Source organism: Lipotes vexillifer, unplaced genomic scaffold, assembly GCF_000442215.2.
Source record: "Lipotes vexillifer unplaced genomic scaffold, Lipotes_vexillifer_v1.1 scaffold232, whole genome shotgun sequence".
In the NCBI taxonomy this organism is placed as follows: Eukaryota; Metazoa; Chordata; class Mammalia; order Artiodactyla; family Lipotidae; genus Lipotes; species Lipotes vexillifer.
Window position 1 is genome coordinate 3,645,059 of NW_006793997.1, and position 20,991 is coordinate 3,666,049.

Sequence of the window (20,991 nt, forward strand, 5' to 3'; positions counted from 1 at the left end):
TTAACCACTGAGAAGAGCTTCTTTTGGAAAAAAACAGACCAATTTGCTTCTTTTCAACAAAGGATGCAACCTCCAACTTCTCCCAAATAGCTCTTTTCAAAAGCCACTAACACATGCTTTGGGGCAGATTGAGTTTAACCTTTCTATCCATGATCAGTACTCTCCTGGACTATTCTAAGAAGCTACAAAATAGTTGCAAAGAACAGTCCTGTGTTCTTTTGTTTTGCTTTGTTCTCAAAATAGAAAAACAAAGTCTAAAATTTTTAAATCCTAGATTAAAAATTTAGTTTGGGCTAGTTAAGATCAACTGAAAGAGAATAAAGAAAATAAACAGTTAAATATCCCTTATGAGATTTTAATAAAAGCTTGAATTAAAGGGAAGGGCACCACCTAGTGGACCAAATGCAGGATGACATTTTCAGAGCACTCAGCTTAAGATGACAGGCAGCAGCAATGCCCTCTGCTCTTTCCACGGGTTGAAAAGGGCTTGTTATTTCATCAGGGGCACTAAGTAAAATGAGCTCAAGACAAAGAAATACCTCATGGTCTCTATTCCACACCTCCCTCCACCCCCCATTTTTTAAGGGGAAATTCTGGGAAAGAATAAAATAAGCTACAATAATGTGAATGACATACTCACCAATTTAAAGCTACAGAGGTAAAACATGAAAAACTGCACATGGCAAGAGGCATGGGTGGGCAACAGGAGTTTGTCAAAGATGGTTATGAGATCTCGATATAAATCCTTTGTTTTGTTGTTATCAATCTTACCTACGAAGAAAATTTGGCATTTCAGTTTTATAAAGACATTATTTTCAAGCTACCAGTTTCATTTACCAAATTTGTAAAAAGCAAACAACACCATTAAGACATACATCATCTATTAAGCTACGGAGGGGTGGGGGGAATGCCATCTTTATTTTGTACAGTTCTCTTTTTAATTACAATAAACCAGCACTAGCAAGGAAGCAGGCTCTCATCTCATACACACTACTGTGATGCCACACATTGTAAAACTGCCATTTAGAAGCAGAAGCCCTCTGATCCAGTAATTATACTGCTAGAAATTTATCACAAGCAAATAATTGACAATATATATACAAGGATGTTCATTATACTGTTATTTATAATGGCAAAAAAAGCAGGGGGAGAAAAAAAAGAAACCAGTTAAATCCATATAACTATTTTAGAAGAACAGTGAATGGTATGAGAAAATGTTCACAAGAGGTGAAAAGGGAAGATTATAAAATACTACATATAGTGCGATCCCCAAATCCACTGAGAAAAACACATATACCCACACAAACAGAAAAGAAAAAAAAATGCTAATAATGGTTCTCCAAATAGTAAGAATGTGGCTGTATAAACTTTGTAAATCCTTCCCTGTATTCTCCAAATTTTCTCTAATCAATATGTATTATTTTTATAACAGCAAAAAAGTTAGAGTAGTAACATATTAATTCAGATTCAAGTCCTAATAATAGGACTGAATGGCAGTCCTATTATTAGGCAAAGCCTCTAGACTAAAATTTCTATAAGGGCAAGAAGCATATCAATTTGTTCACTACAGTACAAACACCTGGCAAAACCAAAGTACCTAGACTCTCTAAATTCAATACGGAACACCAAGTACCATGTATCAAAGTCTACTATACCATTTCTTAAATGTCTTGAACTTGAGGTCCGCCTAAAACTGTCCAAACACCATATTTAAGCTTTCAATACAGTAATCGGTGAAAATATCATCAAGGGTTTTGAAGACAAACATAACTAAGCCTGAATCCCAGTCCCACTATTCTCAAGCTATGTCAGGTTGGCAAGTAACAATCTCTCTAAACCTTCTGTTCCTCATACTCAAAACAGTGATTTTCTGACAGGATTTCTATCAGTACTAAAGTATGAAAAATACCCAGCACAAGGCATTGTAGGTGTTCAACAAAGCAGAGGTTACTGTGACTACTACAGGTTGTTACCATCTACATAGCAGACATCCTTAATGTAGGACAAAAGTAAAGACAGGAGGATGTCCAGGCGTTCAGCTACAGGATGGACCATCTGATCAAGCATTCCTGGATCGGCCTTTGTTTCATGGTCAGTTTCTTCATCTTCATCCTTTGAAAGTAAAGTAAAAACTAACATTAAAAGCCTCAGTAAAAGTAGTTTAGTGAGAAAATTCTGAGGTAATTGTTTCCTTTAAAAGATAAAAGAAAATACACAAAGACCTTTCCAGGCAGGGGCTCTCAACCAGAGGTGTGAATCAGAACCACCCGTGGAATTCAAAATGAAAGCACAGATTCAGCCTCTGATTCTCATTTAGACACCCATTTACAGTGTGGCCATGCAAACATCACAGATTTCCCCCAGCTCCTGGCACCCACTGTTGGTGCCAGGTTTCCTTTCCCAGGACACGGCGCCCATCCCCAAGCCGCTATGAGTATTGGCTGCAGACAGCTCACAGCTGCCCCCCTTCTCCAGAGAAATGCCCTTGCTGCTCCTATTCCCTCCCCATCAGAACTGACTGACATGAGGTCACAGGAGGCCATCTCTCTGGTCTCAAGGTAGGACTAACTCTATCCTGCAACTCATGCTCCAGAGCTTCTGCGGGGGATCAGGCTGTAGCTACTTTCCAACTGAGACCGAACTCTCACTTAGTTCCTTCCCCTGCCTTTTTCAGCTTCCTCACACCCTTTGTTCCAAGGGCACCTGAATCCCCATCTCAGGCTCTCCTCCCGGTGAACCCAACCGAAGACACTGCCCCAGGTAGAGAAGCACTGCATTAAGGTATACAATTTGTAAAACACAGAAGTTACATTGGTATGCTTTTCCATTTATCACTCTTTCACAAACTATATGTGGTTTACAAAAACAAAGAACAAACAGAAGAATAAAAATGAAACATACTTCACCAAACCCAAATCCAAAGCCTTGGAAATAAGCTCTACTAGTCAATAAGCAACAAAAAAGCAAACTATTCATTTAAAAAATCATTTTCAAGTTTGCTGAACTACTGTTTTAATTCAAAGCCTTGAAAAAGGTGAGAAGCCATTAGCTGTTTCTTCCCACCCTCTGGGACTGTGAACTGCGTATGTCTGATTTCATTAATAAATGCTGACCATATTAAAGAGCCCTTCTGTGGCATCTGTTCCACTACTAGTCTGAGTTGCTGTTTCCTCAGCATCTTCAATATCCTGCCGGGATGCATTCACCTACATTACAACAAAGAAAAAAAAAAAGAATAAAAGCATTTAAAATATAACTACATTATTCAGGGACTTGAAATTCATCTGATACACATGCTTTAAAGATGTCCATATTAGCACCCTATATAGCACTGTAACTCAATAAACAATCACAATGCAAACCTATAAATGGGTCTGGGTCATGCAGAAGTTTACAAGATTATAAATTAAGCTCCCTGTACTACATATGTACATAAAATTAATATGAACTGTGCTATGTTGGTCTAAAACAGATAGCTTCAACAAACTCAACGTTTATTCCAACTCTAACTATGCACAAGACACAAACATGGTGTATAAGAAGCATATCATCAACTGAGGAGAAAATTATTAAATGCAATCAATTTGAATTAATCAATATTTATTTGGCTATATAACCCTTCAGATATCTTGTTTAACATACCACTCAAATCATGCCTTTTCAACTGTCTATAATGACCTTCTTACTAAATATACTCTAAAATGTTCCATAAGCATATATTTATGCAGTTGACCAGAGAGGTTTAACTCCAAGTGAGCAATGTGCCAGCCCACCCAACCTCCAGCCCTTCCTAGACCTCCTACAGAATCAATGTTCTTCCCATCAACTCCTATTTCCTTAGTCCACAAACCTCAAGTCTCCCCAACCCTGAAATATGTCTCTCACCCCGCCTCATCCCCTCTTTACACCACAAACCCTCACCAGGTCTCTAGCAGCCCCACTTCCTAACCATCCATGCTCTCTCCAGCAACAGACTACATCCTAAACATGAAAACCAAGGACTTTGCTTTTCTCATCCTCCTTAAAAAGTTCAGCAATAGGAGACTTCCCTGGTGGTCCAATGGTAAAGAATCTGCCTTCCAATGCAGGGGACGTGGGTTCGATCTCTGGTCAGGGAACTAAGATCCCACATGCCACGGGGCAACTGAGCCTGTGCGCCACAACTAGAGAGCCTGCATTCTGCAAACTACAGAGCCCACGCACTCTGGAACCGTGCGCCACAACTATATAGAGAACACTTGTACATCCCTAGAGAGAGAAAACCTGCACACCACAACTAAAGAGAGAAAATCTGCACACCACAACTAGAGAGAAGTCCATGCGTCACAACAAAAGATCCCGCATGCCGCAACAAAGATCCCGCATGCTGCCAACTAAGGGGCGACGCAGGCAAAAATAAATAAATAAGTGATGATAAATAAATAAATATAATATTTAAAAAAAAAGCCTTCCTCCCTCCAGATCCTCCCTGGGTATCCAGACTCTTGGTTTTCCTCTCATTTCCGATCTCACTTCCTCTCTCCTCTTGGCCTCATTATCAGTTCCCTACCTGCAGCTACAACTGCTTGGTGAATATTCTCCATCTAGCTCCCCACCTGCACCTCAATCCATCCAAAATGGAACTCATCAACCTGCAACTTCCTCCTAACGTTTCTTATTACTGTTACCGCAACACCAAACTTTCATTCCACAGGGAGCTACCTTTGAAGGGTTCCTTTCCCTTACCTTCTACTCCCCTACTACCAATACAGTCTCAAGGACCTTTCCTCCCCATGTCACGAGAATCCATCACTTTCTCATTCCCACTGCAGCTTATTGCAAGCCTCTTTAAAAAAAGTATAAAGAATCCCAAAATAACTTCCTTAGGTATGCATTTCCAACTTCTTCTGACTACATCAGGTTTTCTAGCTCATAACGCATGTGTTCCATTCACAGCATTTACCACAACTGTACTTTTCCATTTATGTGACTATTTAATTAATGCCTTGTTCCCCAACCATGAGATGGGACTGTCTATAAACACCAGCACATCAATGCTCAAAGAAATGTTCAAGAAATGTTCAAAGAAATGAATCAAAGGTGGAACTGTGGATTTTTTTCCATTGTTGCTACTACTGTTTCAAATATTATGATTATAACAAATACTATAACATTATTTAATAAATAAAAATCAAAGGGAAAAACAGATTACCCAATACTTACATCCAACTTGAGCAGCTTTTCAGTAACAAGCTCCAGAATTTCATGTCTCAAGGTCGGAAAATACACACTAATCCTTAGTAAGTTATGAACATAACACTCCTAAAACATAAAAAGATGAACATTTCAACAGAGAATAAATGTTTCATAATTATGCAAGCAAAACATTACACAATCTTTAGTTTCAACTATTCAAACAGAAAAGACTATCAAGCAACATAGAAACAACAGTTTATATACACAATATTAGTATAATTTAATTACCCCCAGTAAATTAAGTTTGTGATTTGTATACTTCTACAGTGTTTTTAAAGGTTTGTTGAGATATAATTCATATAAAGTTCACCTACTTATAAAGTGTACAATTCAATAGTTTTTAGTATATTCAGAGTTGTGTAACCATCACCATAATCAATTTTAGAACATTTTCATCACCCTAAAAAACCTTGTATCTTCTAATAATGTACCTCCTCTCAGCCCTAGGTAACCACTGGTCTACTTTCTTTCTCTATGAATTTGCCTAGTGTAGACATTCCATATAAGTGGAATCTTACAACATGTGGTGTTTTAGCATAATGTTTTCAAGGTCCATTCATGTTGTAGCAAGTAAACTGTTCTTTTTTATTGCTGAATAATATTCCAATGTATAGACATAGCACATTCTGTTTATTCATAAGCTGCTAAACATTTGGTTTCCACATTTTGGCTACTATGAACAAAGGCTGCCTTGAACATTCATGTAAAAGTTTTCAGGTGGACATATATTTTTATTTCTCTTGGGTATATACTTAGCAGCAGAAATGCTAGGTCATATGGCAATTCTACATTTAACCTTTTTGAGGAACTGTAAGACTGTTTTCCAAAGTAGCTGCACCATTTACCATTTTACATTCCCACCAGCAGGGTAGGGGGGTTCTGGTTTCTCCACATCCTTGCCAACACGTGCTATTATGTATCTTTTTGAGTACAGCCATCCTAGTTGGTAAGAAACAATATCTCATGGTTTTTGACTTGCATTTCCCTAATGGCTAATGATGTTGAGTTTCTCATGTGCTCATTAGCCATTTGTGTGACTATTTTGGAGAAATACCTATTCAGACCCTTTGTCCATTTTTAAATTGGGTTATATGACTTTTCATTATTGAGTCAGTAAGGGTTATTTATATACTCTAGATACAAGGCCTTTATACGATACATGATTTGCAAGTATTTCCCCATTTTAAGTCGTCTTTTCATTTTCTTAAAGGTGTCCTATGAAGTACAACAGTTTTTAATTTTGATGAAATCCAATTTAACTACTTCTTCTACAGCTGCTTGTGGTATATCTAGAAATGGTTGTCTAATCCAAGGTCACAAATATTTTCACCTATTTTCTAAGAGTTTTATCCACTTTGAGTTCAATTTTGTATACAGTGTAATAAGTCCTATTTCATTCTTTGCATGTGAACATACTCTTGTCCCAGAACCAACTGTTGAAAAGACTATTCTTTTCCCCACTGTCCTGTACAATAAGTTTTTATACATTAATCTTATACCCTGTGACTATACTGAACTCATTTATTACCTCTACTGTTTTTGTGGATTCCTTAGGATTTTTCTATATGTAAGATCATGTCATCTGCAAATAGAGAGCTTTACTTCTTCCTTTCCAACCTGGATGCCTTTTTCTTTGTGTTGCCTAACTCACCTGGCTAGATCCTCTAGAATAATACTGACCAGAAATGGCAAAAGTGGACATCCTTGTTTTGTTCCTTATCTTAGGGGAAAGCCTTCAGTCTTTCACTATTGAGTATCAAGTTAGTTGTGAATTTTTCATAGATGCCTTTTATCAGGTTGAGAAAGTTCCCTTCTATTTTTGTCATAAAAGGGTTTTGGTGTTTTTCCATCTATTGAGATGACCATGTGGTATTTATCATTTATTCTGATATAGTATACTAATTGGTTTTGGGGTATTAAATCAACCTTGCATTCCTAGGATAAATTTCATTTGATCATGGTGCATAATTCCTTTCATATGTTGTTAGGTTCAATTTTCTAGTATTTTGTTGAGAATTTTTGCAACTATGTTCATAAGAGATACAGAATTTGTAATACTCCACTTGAAGCACACCATCACAAATAGCAGCAAAAGTTATTAACTCCTTATTTAATACCTGTAATACATTATTTAGGAAAAAATAATCTATGCTTAAAAGGGAACCACTATTGAAAGTTAGGCAGATGATCTAAATATGACACAAAAAACTTAAGACTTCATCTACAGAAGGCTCTGCCTTCATGTTCAAATAAAGCATGTTTATAATTGGTATTAAATAAACTACTATCTTCTAGTAATTCCCATCTGTGTAATCATTAAGCCTATTCAGATATTTCTGAAATGGACTCTGCCTTTGACTTGCATGTAGGAATAAGAGAAAAGGCACTGAGAACCCTCAGTCAGTCGCTTGCTAAGAAAGGAATCTGAGTCTAATTCTTAGCCTTGAGTTTAAAATTCAGCAGACAAAACAACTTTTAAGAAAAAGACCTAAACTCAGCTAAAACTACATAACAAAAAACAACTTTTCCATTAGTTTCCCCCATGAAAAGATTTCTTACCAATGTTCTCTCTGATTTTCGAACAAACGGAAATTTTTCCACCAGTATCGGCATAAGAAACCATGGTGTTCTATTTTAAAAAGAAAAAACATGCAACCAATCCATGTTAACTGGACTTTCTTGGAAGGCTAACATTTCCATTCTAAGAGCAAATATAGATACAGGAGGCAAACAGTAACTCCTACTTCAAGCAATTGGAACTGAAAATAAATGCATGGCTTCAGAGAAAATTGGTAACAACTTAGGGAAAAATAAGCTTCTATTCAGTTTGATATAACAGCAAATTAAAGGGGGATCCTTTTTTCCACAAAAGTTTAATGAAGAGCTTCAGTTTAAAATCTAAACACTTCCCACTGCACACATACATTATTTTAAAAAGGAGAAAAAATTATCAACTTGGACTTTTTAAAGTTAGCTTATTTGCTAAACTTACTGGGGGAATTTGAAGTTCACCCCTCCAAAAGAAACCTACACACCTTAAAAGATTTTCTTAGAACTAATTTTTATTCATATGGCATGGCACAAACACAGGGGCTTCTCACTAAAAAGTTTTGGATATCGTGTCTGTTGAAGATAAAAGCAAAATTCCAACCACCATAAAAAGCTGGAGGGGAGAATTTGCATACAAGTTTTGAAAAATAGTTAAAGACAATGAATAGGGAACTGAAATGCCATTTTTTTGTAGAATGTGATCTGATACCAACAGGATACAAAAAATATGCAGCATACAACTTCAGTTTTGATGCTATGAACATCTTACAATTTTCTACTAACCAATCATAATTTTCTTGAGACTTAAACACCACAATTCAAAATAAGTAACCAAAGTATACTCACGATGGGACATATCTTGCTATTATTTGTAAGGCTCTGTGACATGTGTCAAAATTTGCAGGAAGATCTACAAGGTGAAAAGGGAGAGTATGAGCATCAAGATAAAACTGAACAGTTATCTACCTAAGTCTAAAAATGCCTGCTAACCAAAACTGAATCATTTGTCAGCAAAATAATAATTTCAAGTGTTTTCTCCATGACCGACTATCAATGAAGACTATAAATAATGCCATTAAGGGCAATTGATTGCACATTAACATTAAATATAACAAAACGATTCCATCGAAGGTTGCCTTTTGTTGCAGTCTACATATTAGATTAAGTCCTGGAGGTGCCAGGATACTTTAGCATTCAGCATGCATTCACTAAGATACAGGAGGCAGTGTTTGCTTTAATCCTCTTTATACTTACTATCATCTTCGTCATCAGAATCCGAAACATCTATGTCACCTTCCTTAGTGACCACTCGGGCTTTTGAAGAAAAAACGAAATATGTTATTCTTCTAATATTGATCTAAACAATCAACAGCTACATAAAAAAGCGATTTTTCCATTGTCCAAACTTAATACAATAAAATTTACAATGGGGGCAGGAGGTTTAAGTAGCTAAAAATCCCTGAGTTCCAAGACTTCGTCAGAAGCTCACTGAAGCAAATTACAATCCATAAAAATCACAGCAACAAATGAATCTAGACACTTCCACAGAGGACATTATAGGGGACAGACATGTACCAGAACTGCTGCCAATAAGCATCCTGGAATCTTCCATGGTGGCATAATCTCCAAAATATAGTGGGAAGGTAACTTTTTAATAGAGATATTTAAAAAAATAAAAATCAAAACAAGCAAAGAGCAGCCACTTACGAGGTACAAAATGAGAAGCAATCATGCTGAGACATGGTCTAAGGAAGACAGTCTGTGCTGATACAAGATTACCAAGGAAAGCTAAATACTCCTCCACCACTGTCTGACTTCTATTTAACCACCGTAACCTCTAGAGGTGGGAGAGGGAGAAAAACAAAAGGAACATTTTACTGATACAATATATACTATTTTCGAAGTACTGAATCACATATAATAGTTGATGAAATAAATGGCGAACTTACCAACAGAATATTAATAAGCTGCTCAAAGTCTTTTGTCAAGTACATGATGGAGGAACGGAATTCCAGCAGCCAGTTAATGATCTGGTCATCCTTAAGTTAAACAAAGAAAAGTACGTTCAAAATCACAAATTCTCTCAAATAACAGAGAAATGATATCTATCTGGCATTGATCATCTATCAACAATATTTAGGGACTTTCCTGGTGGTCCAGTAGTTAAGACTTTACCTTACGATGCAGGAAGTGTGGGTTCGGGTTCAATCCCTAGTCAGGGAGCTAAGATCCCACATTGTTCATGGCCAAAAAACCAAAACATAAAACAGAAGCAACATTGTAACAAATTCAATAAAGACTTAATGAAAAAACCGTCCACATCAAAAAAAAAAAAAAATTAAATTGAGGGGGAAAAAAAAGTCACAAACTTGGACTTAAGCCAAAGTTGGGATGAAAATTTCTTAGTTTGTATCAAAATGGAAAAAGATGTTACAATAAATTTTCCTTTTTTAAAAGTAATATAATAACTGATATACAGGAAAAAGAATCAAATGCAATACTTAATTCTAATCATTTCTGTTTGCCCTAGAAAAGTGAGAACATATCAAATGCTGACACCTGGGACTTCTTTAAACTAAAGAATTGTAACAGATTCAAATATTCTAAGACCACAAGGACCAACAGGTACCTCTACTTCCTCTATACTCATGCTGACCTGCAAGCATGTTGACAACATTCATCGAAGCTGATTAACTAGAGTCATCAATAAATGTAACTTTTTCTTAACCCAACCTTCAAATGGGTTTAAATGAATTAAAATGTGTTCTATATAAATGATGGTTCCACTACTCCATTAAATATTTTTCAGACAATAAAATTACTATTCATAATACTTTTAGTGACATGGGAAAACCTAAATAGCAATACAAAAAAGCCATGTAGAGAATAAGATATCAGTTATATTTAATAAAGATACTGTTTGTATTCATGCATATATACAGCATACACAAGAAAAAAATTAAAGCCCCTAATTTTGGGGAATTCCCTGGTGGTCCAGTGGCTTTCACTGCTGAGGGCACGGATTCAATCCCTGGTTGGGGAACTAAGAACCCGCAAGCTGGGCAGCACAGCCAAAAAAGAAAAAAAAAAAAGGCCCTAATTTTTGAAAGAAAATGGTTAATGCTGACTAAGACTCAGTAGGGGAAAGAGACATATGGTGTTGCACCTTTAGCAACAGACTACAAACAGACAGTGTTGAACCTGCAGTGATAAACTATTAGCAGACAGGGCTGGACCTACAGCAACAGACTACTTATAGGGAGTGTCATTTAGTGAGAACACACCATGTGCCAGGCATGGTGCTCAACACCATACATATATACCTTTTCCAAATCCTAACAATGCTGCAAATGGATTACTATTATTCCCATTTTACAGTTGAGGCAACTGAGCCTAAGAAAGATTAATAAGCAATTTGCCCAACCAAACCAGTAAAAAACTAGGTTCAAACCTGACCGCCTACAGGAATAAAGACGCAGACGTAGAGAATGGACTTGAGGATACGGGGAGGGGGAAAGGGTAAGCTGGGACGAAGTGAGAGAGTGGCATGGACATATATACACTATCAAATATAAAACAGATAGCTAGTGGGAAGCAGCCGCATAGCACAAGGAGATCAGCTCAGTGCTTTGTGATCACCTAGAGAGGTGGGATAGGGAGGATGGGAGGGAGACGCAAGAGGGAGGAGATATGGGGATGTATGTATATGTATAGATGATTCACTTTGTTATAAAGCAGAAACTAACACACCATTGTAAAGCAATTATACTCCAATAGGATGTTTAAAAAAAAAAAAACCTGTCCACCTAGATCAGCGCTCTGCCCACTTTCCCACAATGCCTTGCCCCACATGAAGAAGCTCCCCACGTTTTCCCCACCGGTTCACCAGTGAGTGCTTCCTATGCATTATCTATGTGACAAACCTCAGTGACACTGACTATTTACTGATGAACCCTTAGTAACCTGGTAATAAAATAAAGTAAGTCGCAACTCATTTGCACTACAGTAACTTCATAATGTCCACAGTCATTAAGGATAACAAGGCCTGAAACAGAGGTGACAAGCTAAGTTACACACAAATAAAAATAAGTTGGCTCTATTCTGTCACTTTCCCACTAAAACAAGTACAACAAAATTATAAGGACAACATTTAAACTGCTCCAGTTTTTAAAGTAAACCAGTCAGAGACTTTGGTGCTTTAGTACTGAACTATTATTAAAGACAAATTATTTTAACACTCCTCTGAACTAATGTGGACAAATGATGTGATTCTTGGTCTGTCAAAATCCCAAGGAGACATGCTGATATAAAATACAGCAGAACACAAAGAATGTGGTTCTTCGTACCTGTGGAAGAATGCACAGGTCTTTAAAGAAAGCTCTAAAGAAGTGATGCTTCCATTGTCTTTAAACAGAGTGAGTATTCTTGGGGGCTCTATACTTTACAGATGTAAAAGCATGTCTTCAGAAAACCAAAAGTAGTTCAGTATGGCTGGACTATATCGTGAGCAAGCAAGCCAACAGATAAATCTGGGGAGCAAAGAGGGGCCAGACAAATCAGTGAAGTCCTTGTAAGCCAAATTTACAATTAGAAAGATCTGCTGGCAGTGTAGGGTATGGACTGAATGAACCATGTGCTTAGACAGAACCTGAGAAAGTTCACTGGTGAAGATGATATTGCAGTTGGATCTCAAAGAGTAGGAGTTTTATAATTACAGTAATAATAATAATAAACACTAATATAAGACTAACTATGTGCAAGGCATTATTCTAAGACTTTAACATATATTAACTCATTTAATCCTTACAACCGCTCCATGAGATAGGTACTACCATTGGTTCCCATTTTATAGCTGGGGATACTGAGGCACTGAAATGCAGTAACTTGCCCTCAGTCACAAAGCCAGTAAGGGAGGGAGGCTATGTAACCAGAGCCCATGCTCAAATAGGTAGCAAACAAAGTAGATACAGAGGACCTCTTATAGCCAGAAAAAAAAAGGCACATGCAAAGCCCTAAAGATGAACAGAAATGGCAAATTTAAGAAATAAAGTATCTAGTGGGACTGAACACTGAAAATTTGTTGCAGACCATGCTAAGAAGCTGGTCCTTTATTCTTCAGTGGGCATGAAGTAGGGCAATGACATGTTTAGAATGTGCTTTAGAGATGACTTAGGCTGAGACAGAGATAAGCAATAAATCATTTAAGCACATAAAGAAAGCTGCAGACGTGGGTTTGGGAGAGAGAGAATGCTAAGTTCAGGGCACTTGTAACACCTGTGGGCTGGCAGTTAAGACATCTGTACAGCATTGTAATTCAACTATACTTCGATAAAAAATAAATTAAATTAAATAAAAATTTTAAGATTTAAAAAAAAAAGAAAGAAACAGGTCTGGAGCCCACAAGAGCAATCTGAGCTATAGATGCAAATCTGGAAGTTATCAGGACACAGATAAATTTCAAAGCCATGAGGGCATAAGGAAAACACACAGGATGAATCTGTAAAGTGAGGAAAGGGTTAAGTTTGGAAATCCAATCAATGCCAAATTCAAGGAGAACCTGTCAAGAAAATGATTAGAGATAAGTGATAAGAAGACAGGAAGATCAAAGAAACCGAAGGAAAGGGGTTTTTTTGTTTTGTTTTTTCATTTTACTTTATTTTTTGGCCTCGCCACGCAGCATGCGGGATCTCAGTTCCCCAACCAGGGATCAAACCTGCACCCTCTGCAGTGGAAGCGCTAAGTCTTAACCACTGGACCATCAGGGAAGTCTTGAAGGAAAGGTTTTAAGAAATGGGTAGTCAACTGTATAAATTGCTACAAGGAATTACTGTGGGGCTTTAAAAAAAAAAAAAAAAAGAAGTACACTGAAATCAACACATAAGAAATCACTGGTAACTTCTGTCATAGTAAATACAGCAGTGGACTTAACAGTGGATTTAAACATGAATGAGAAATGAGAAAATGCAGACTGTCAACAGGAACAACAACTAACAATTACAAAGTCCTCTGAGTCAGAGGCTGTTCTAAACGCTTCTTGTATATTAACTCAATGGATCCTCTTAAAACAGCTACATTTAAAGTACTTCTCTCATTTCTCTGGTTTTACAAGGAGGAAAACAGAGGCAAAGAGGTTAAACAACATGCCCAATATCACACACTGGGAAACAATGGAGTTGGGATTTTAATGCCAGGCAATTTGACTACCACTGCCCACAGTAATAGACTATTCTTTCCAAAATTGGGCAATAAAGGAAGAAAAAAGGGAAATAACATTTACTGAGTTGTTACTACATGACAGGTATATACCTTGAACCATTTCCAAACATACTGAAAGAGTAGTAGTTTGAAAGACAAGCCATTTTCTGTTGTTTCTTTGTTTTGTTTTGTTGTTTTAGAACTGAAGAGACATGAGAGTTGCATGCAGCATAGAAGGAAGGTTCTAAAAAGGAAAAATTAAAGCAGGGTTTCTCAACCTCAGGACTACTGGCATTTGGGGCCAGATCATTCACTGCTATGAAGGGCTGCCACGTGTACTGTAGGATGTTTAGCAGCATCCCTATCATCCACTCACTAGATGCCAGTAGCACTCTTCCCTCCTCCCAGTTGTGGCAATCAAAAATGTCTCCATGGGCTTCCCTGGTGGCGCAGTGGTTGAGAGTCCGCCTGCCGATGCAGGGGACACGGGTTCGTGCCCCGGTCCGGGAGGGTCCCACGTGCCGCGGAGCGGCTGGGCCCGTGGGCCATGGCTGCTGGGCCTGCGCGTCCGGAGCCTGTGCTCCGCAATGGGAGAGGCCACAACAGTGAGAGGCCCACGTACCGGAAAAAAAAAAAAAAAAAAAAAGTCTCCAGTTCATCACCAAATTACCTCAGGGGCAAAAGTGCCCCTGGTTGAGAACAATTAAAGAAGGATCATAGAGCAAGTTCTAGAGAATGGAATAGGACCACAAGTGCAAACCAATGTCTCTACAAAGTGGCAACAACTTTGCTAATAATCAAACACAAAATTAATTACCTTTATCTCTGGATCTGACAGCTGGTTCTTCAACAACTCAAAGTCATTTGTTTCCCCCTTAACAAGAAGGGGGGAAAAAAAATGAATTTTTCCTTGCTTGGGTTTCCAGTCAAAGACCAACAGCAGGATTTTTAACTTTTACAAAAAGAACATTGTAACATACACATCAGTTGCAGATTATAAAATCCTGACTACGAAAATTTTAAAACTCATGTTAGTGTAGCTAGGGGGCTTGTAAATAAGAAAATGACAACAGGCCATTCATATTTAGCTATACTTGTGTACTGACATTTGAATATGATAGTCAACATTCCATGATACTATCCAATCATATATATGGATATAAATGCAGGTTACATATAAAAATAGACAGTAATGCATATTTTCCCACCATTGCTGAGATATAGCAGAATCACTTCTAAATTAACATAAAAACAAAGCCAAAAAAAAAAAATCCCCATTAATAGAGCTGGCTTATTGTCCCAAAGCAATGCTTTGGTAATTCCTTGAGAAATAAAATGCGGGACTTCCCTGGTGGCGCAGTGGTTAGGCATCCGCCTGCCAATGCAGGGGACACAGGTTCAATCCCTGGTCTGGGAAGATCCCACATGCAGAGGAACAACTAAGCCACAACATAGTTGTGCGCCACAACTACTGAGCCTGTGCTCTAGAGCCCACAAGCCACAACTACTGAGCCCACGTGCCACAACTACTGAAGCTCGTGCACCTAGAGTCATGCTCTGCAACAAGAGAAGCCACCACAATGAGAAGCCCGCATACTGCAATGAAGAATAGACCCCGCTCGCCGCAACTAGAGAAAACCCATGCACAGCAACAAAGACCCGACACAGTCAAAAATAAATAAATAAAATAAATAAACTTATTTTTAAAAAAAGAAATAAAATGCTTTGATCTAATGGTTTTTTATTCTACTACTTGCAAAAGATTTTAAAAGACACTAGGTAAATAAAGCACTTGAAGATGTGAAACCTCAGTAAAGGGGTTACTGCTCTAATTTTGAACTGACAGCACCGTGCTGTTGTTAAATTTATTTGATTTCAATATAGATATCTAAAATCCATTTTATTTATCTACTGGTTTTTAGTATAACAGCTATAATTGTATTCTGACTAGCAAAAATCAAACCTCAATATATCAATTATATTTCAATAAAGCTGGGAAAAAACCCCACCAACCTCACATTATCACCTCTTACCTTTCTGTACTTCAGCAACACTTCTGTCACAGTTCCACCAAACCGAACAGTTTTTCTTGGGGGAGAATTGAAGAAATCATTTTCTAGTGCAAGTATATCTGAAAGCCTATAGAACCAAGATCATCAAGCCATTAAGTGCATGACAGGGAAAAAATAAAAGCTATAACAGCCAACACTTATTGAACCAACATCATTCAGTGGGACTACTGCTAAAGCCTCCTAACTGGCCTCCCTCCTTCCACTTGAGTCCCCCAGCAATTCACTCTTCATTCAGTGATCTAATGATCTTTCAAAAACTTAAGACAGATCATGCTACTCTACTCTCTTGCCTAAATTCTCCAAAGGTTTCCTACTCTTTATGGTCTTCAAGGTCCTACATTAATCTGGCCCCTGCCTACCTCTCTGACCTCACCTCTAACCACTTACCGTACTGCAGCCAGGGTCCTTTCTGTTCTTCAAACCTGCCAAGCAGATTCCCATTTTACTCATTATTCCCTCTGTCAGAAACACTCACTCTCCAGATGTGTATGTGGTTGGACCCTTGTCTTCATTCAAGTTGAAACTCAAATGTCAGAGACCTTCCCCATCAGAAATCGAAAGTACCCATCCTCTCCCTCTCCCCTACCATCACACTGTTTTATTTCTTCACAGTAGTTACCGCTACCTGAAATCATCGTTTACTTATCTACTGTCTTTCCCTCCTTAGACTGAAGGTCTGTTAAGACCAAGGACACTGCCTCTTTTGATATACCGTCCCCCATGCCTAACGCCAAAAGTAGGCACTTAAAAAAATATATTATACGGGCTTCCCTGGTGGCGCAGTGGTTGAGAGTTCGCCTGCCGATGATGCAGGGGACACGGGTTCGTGCCCTGGTCCGGGAAGATCCCACATGCCGCGGAGCGGCTGGGCCCGTGAGCCATGGCCGCTGAGCCTCCGCGTCCGGAGCCTGTGCTCCGCGGCGGGAGAGGCCACGGCGGTGAGAGGCCCGCGTAAAAAGTCGAATGAGTGGCCTCAGGTGGAAGTGAGTTTGAGCACAACTGGAATGATGGAGCCAAGTGTTCCGGAAAATTTGCTTCTTTTAAACAGAGCAGATTAGTGAAAAAACATAGCATCCTGCTAAGGACTCTCAAAGTTAAACCCCGAAGTGTTTTACGGGGGTTAAGGGCTTTAAAAGCTGAGCTAGATATAAACACTGTTAAACAAACGTGTGTCAAAACAAATTTTAAAAAAACAAACAAGCAAAACGTAAGACGCAATTTTCCGTCAGTGGCAGCATTTGGCTAATAACCCAAATAGCCCAGGGACCTCCTTCCAAAGCTAGTCGAAGAAGCAGGAGGGAAGGGTAAAGGAACAGAATGCAGTACCCAGGCCTGGGATGCTATAAGGGAAACAGTGGGGAGTAAGGGGGGACTATGGAACAGCGAATAGGTTCATTTTTCCATCCCCTCTCCCACTTTTATTATCCATCTAAGGGGCATGGACTCACTCTTGAGGACCTGAAGTGACCCTCTTCCCTCTGCTCCCACCCCACTCCGTTAGCTCTGTCCCAGACCCTTCAGCTCCGCTCCCCTAATCCCGGTCCTAGGCTTTGGTCTCAGACGCGCAGAAGGAAGCGTCCTGGGTTCTTACCCGGTCCTCGACGCGCCCAGCGTCTTGACTGCAGCTGCCGAAGCGGCAGCATCTCCGGGAAACCGCGTGTGAAGCAACGGTGCCGCCATCTGACCGGACACGCGACGACTACAGCTTACGCCGGAAGTCGTGCTCCTTCTAGGACCGCCTCCATCACGGAAAACGAGTGTGCGAGCGACAGCCTTCAGCCAATCAGGAACCCCACGTGGGAAGAGCTGAGTGACCTCGGCGGGCTAGAGTGCCGCCAAGGCGGTCTCTTCGGCCCCCAGCATCAGGCCCCTCCTTCCGCTTGGAGGACTTTCTCCTCCCAGCGAGGTGCGGCGATGAGGCCCTCTCCAGTATTAAGACTGGAGACGTTTGTAGGATGATTCGGTCCAGCCCTGAGGCTCCGGGAGAAAGGGCGAGGACACCGGGAGGTGCTAAGCGGTGGCTGGGTATGTCGAGTATTAACTTTTTGGAGTCAAAGTCTTCCTCAATCAAAGTGAAGAACCCGAAGCCCTGTGATTAATCCAAACCCGCAGAGAGATAGGTGGGTCGGGGTTTGAACAACTCGGCTTGACCCAGGAACCCGCTTCTCTGTCCCTACTGCGCTATCCTCACAGATTAGCTTGGGTAAGCTAATCTTATCCTCCCGGAAGCAAGTTTTACGAAGAGAGTTACCCAGAAATCTCAGAGCTGTGATGATGCTGGAATAAGAAATCAGAGAGTGAGAGAAGACAGTTTCCAAAAGACATTAGCCCTTAAACTTAAAATTTTAAAGGAGGTACCTAGTCGGCCGACCAACAAAGCAGGGAAGGGTCTTCCAAGCATGGGGAACAACAGGTGCCAAAGCAGGGTGGGTGGGAAGGAGGCAGAGGGAAAAAGGGAGTGTCCCTCCCCTCAGTTTCTAAGAAGGGAAAATGTTGCAACCTTTGGAAACTGTATAGAACTATATAAAAAGGACGTAAACCAGCTACAGCAACTTGTTGAATACAAAGCACTGTTCTGTTTTTGCAACAGTGTAACTGTCCTTCTGCTGTCTCCATATGGTCTCACCATTTCTTCACTCACTGCTTTAGAGTTCCTGCGGAATGCTGGGCAGAAATCATTCATGTCCCCAAAACAGAGGAAATTACGCCCTAGCTCACAAAGATGTTCAAGACAGCTGTTTAAGTGGGCATCTTTACCCCTCCACCCCCAGAGCTTAAAAAACAAAACAAAACAATTCTTTGCAATCTCAGCCAGTAGAAGTTTAACTCTGTACTGTCAAGCAATTTGACAATTACTTTATTCTTTCATTTTTAGAAAGTCTGATATGTAAAAAAGAATATATATTAATGTAAGTTATCAAACATAGTAAAGTGAACACCTGTGAATGTAACACCCAACTTATGAAACAACCTGTATTATTGATTCTTCCTGTGTGCTCCTTCCATATCCCACCTTCTCCCTGCTTCCTCTCAAGGTAATCACTATCCTGATTTTTAAAAAATCATTTCAACTTTTCTTTATGCAATTACCATATATATTCCCAGACAATATACTGTTTATTTTCACTTGTCTTTCAATGATAAAATTACTTCCATGCTGTATTATGCTGCTGCTTCTTTTCAATCAACATTATGCTTCTAGAATCCATCCCTGTTGTATGTAATTGTGTTTCCCCTGCTTTGTAGTGTTCTATTATATGAACATACCATGATTTATAAATCCATTTTCTTATCTCCAACATTTAGATTTTTTTCTTTCTGCACTCCCTCCCACTGTTATGTACATTGCTATGAATATTCTTATAATAGTCTCCTGATTCACATGTGCAAGAATTTTTCTAGGGTAGAGTTGCTGGCTTGGGGGGTATACAAGACACAGTCAAAGAGCTTTCCATGGGAGTTTGGGATTAACAGATGCAAACTGGTATATATAGAATGGGTAAACAACAAGGTCCTACTTTATAGCACAGGGAACTGTATTCAGTATCCTCTGATAAAACATAATGGAGGGCTTCCCTGGTGGCGCAGTGGTTAAGAATCCTCCTGCCAATGCAGGGGATACAGGTTCAAGCCCTGGTCTGGGAAGATCCCACACGATGCGGAGCAGCTAAGTCCATGCGCCACAACTACTGAGCCTGCGCTCTAGAGCCCCAGAGCCACAACTACTGAGCCCACTTACCTAGAGCTGGTGCTCTGCAACAAAAGAAGCCACCACAATGAGAAGTCCGTGCACCACAACGAAGAGTAGCCCCCGCTCGCCGCAACTAGAGAAAGCCCACGTGCAGCAACAAAGACCCAGTGCAGCCCAAAATAAATAAATTTAATAAATTTTAAAAAATAATGGAAAAGAATATGAAAAAGAACATATATAGGGACTTCCCTAGTGGTCCAGTGGGTAGGACTCAGCACTCCCAATGCAGGGGACCCGGGTTTGACTCCTGGTCGGGGAACTAGATCCTGCACGCATGCCGCAACTAAGAGTCCACATGCTGCAACTAAGAAGCCCGCATGCCGCAACTAAAGATCCCACATGCCGCAACTAAGACCCAGCACAGCCAAAATAAATAAATAATAAATAAATAAATATTTTTAAAAATACTCTTTAAAAAAAAGAATGTGTATATATATATATGTGTGTGTGTGTGTGTATCAATATAACTGAGTCACTTTGCTGTACAGCAGTAACACAACGTTGTAAATCAAGTATACTTCAGTAAAAGATAAAAGAAAAAAAGAGCTTTCCAAAGTGGTTGTGCCACTACACACTGCCAGCAATACCTTGTCCTTAAGCTTGAGCACAACTCCTTCCTTATTCTCACAAAGCACAGTTAAGACAAGACTTCTAAGTTAAAATGTTTTTTCAGTGAAACCTGAGCACAATGCAAGAAAAATCCTAAAACTAGATAGTATAATCTACTATTGGAGTTCCTTGGTCATGTTTCTTCATTGGGGATCCTCTACTCACTCTGTTCCATGGGCCAACTCAGCTGGCCAGGGAAAAGCCTCCTTTATCCAATCTTGCCTTTCCCAGACTCTGATATCTTTTTGTCTCCAACTCTAAGAAAAAAAAAAAATAATAAAGACCTCTCCTTCTCCAACAACAACAAGCAAACAAGAATTAACATGCTCCTGAAAAGATGCAGCCTTGCTCACAGAGAAGTCATCCCTTTACATTACTGTGCATTACAGTTGTTCGTAATTGTTCTGACCTTCTTCACTCCAGAATGAAATTTTACTTTCATGTACCCAGAAGACCCATTAAACTGTTTTTCAAAATAGCAGCCTTCCCCTGAATTTTACAGTCATTCCTAGAGTAGTTCTCTTGGTTAAAGCCTCTTGGCTTGAAAGTAACAGAAACTTTCTCAAGCTAGTTTAAGCA

The 20,991-nt window shown here is 39.3% G+C and overlaps 1 protein-coding gene across 1 annotated transcript in view; it reads right to left on the minus strand.

Annotated features, from left to right (window-relative positions):
- The window catches only part of RRN3 (RNA polymerase I transcription factor RRN3), a 26,265-nt gene extending 8,477 nt beyond the window's left edge, over positions 1 to 17,788 (minus strand). Inside the window, exons 1-12 of the mRNA XM_007466958.1 lie at positions 17,644 to 17,788; positions 16,014 to 16,119; positions 14,798 to 14,854; positions 9,735 to 9,824; positions 9,493 to 9,622; positions 9,040 to 9,099; positions 8,632 to 8,695; positions 7,795 to 7,864; positions 5,203 to 5,301; positions 3,114 to 3,206; positions 1,974 to 2,112; positions 641 to 771 (exon numbers count right to left, since the gene is read on the minus strand). Coding sequence (XP_007467020.1) covers positions 641 to 771; positions 1,974 to 2,112; positions 3,114 to 3,206; positions 5,203 to 5,301; positions 7,795 to 7,864; positions 8,632 to 8,695; positions 9,040 to 9,099; positions 9,493 to 9,622; positions 9,735 to 9,824; positions 14,798 to 14,854; positions 16,014 to 16,119; positions 17,644 to 17,732 — 1,128 coding nt within the window. The 5' untranslated portion in view covers positions 17,733 to 17,788. The remainder of the gene's footprint in view (positions 1 to 640; positions 772 to 1,973; positions 2,113 to 3,113; positions 3,207 to 5,202; positions 5,302 to 7,794; positions 7,865 to 8,631; positions 8,696 to 9,039; positions 9,100 to 9,492; positions 9,623 to 9,734; positions 9,825 to 14,797; positions 14,855 to 16,013; positions 16,120 to 17,643) is intronic.
- Between the last annotated feature and the right edge of the window lie 3,203 nt (positions 17,789 to 20,991).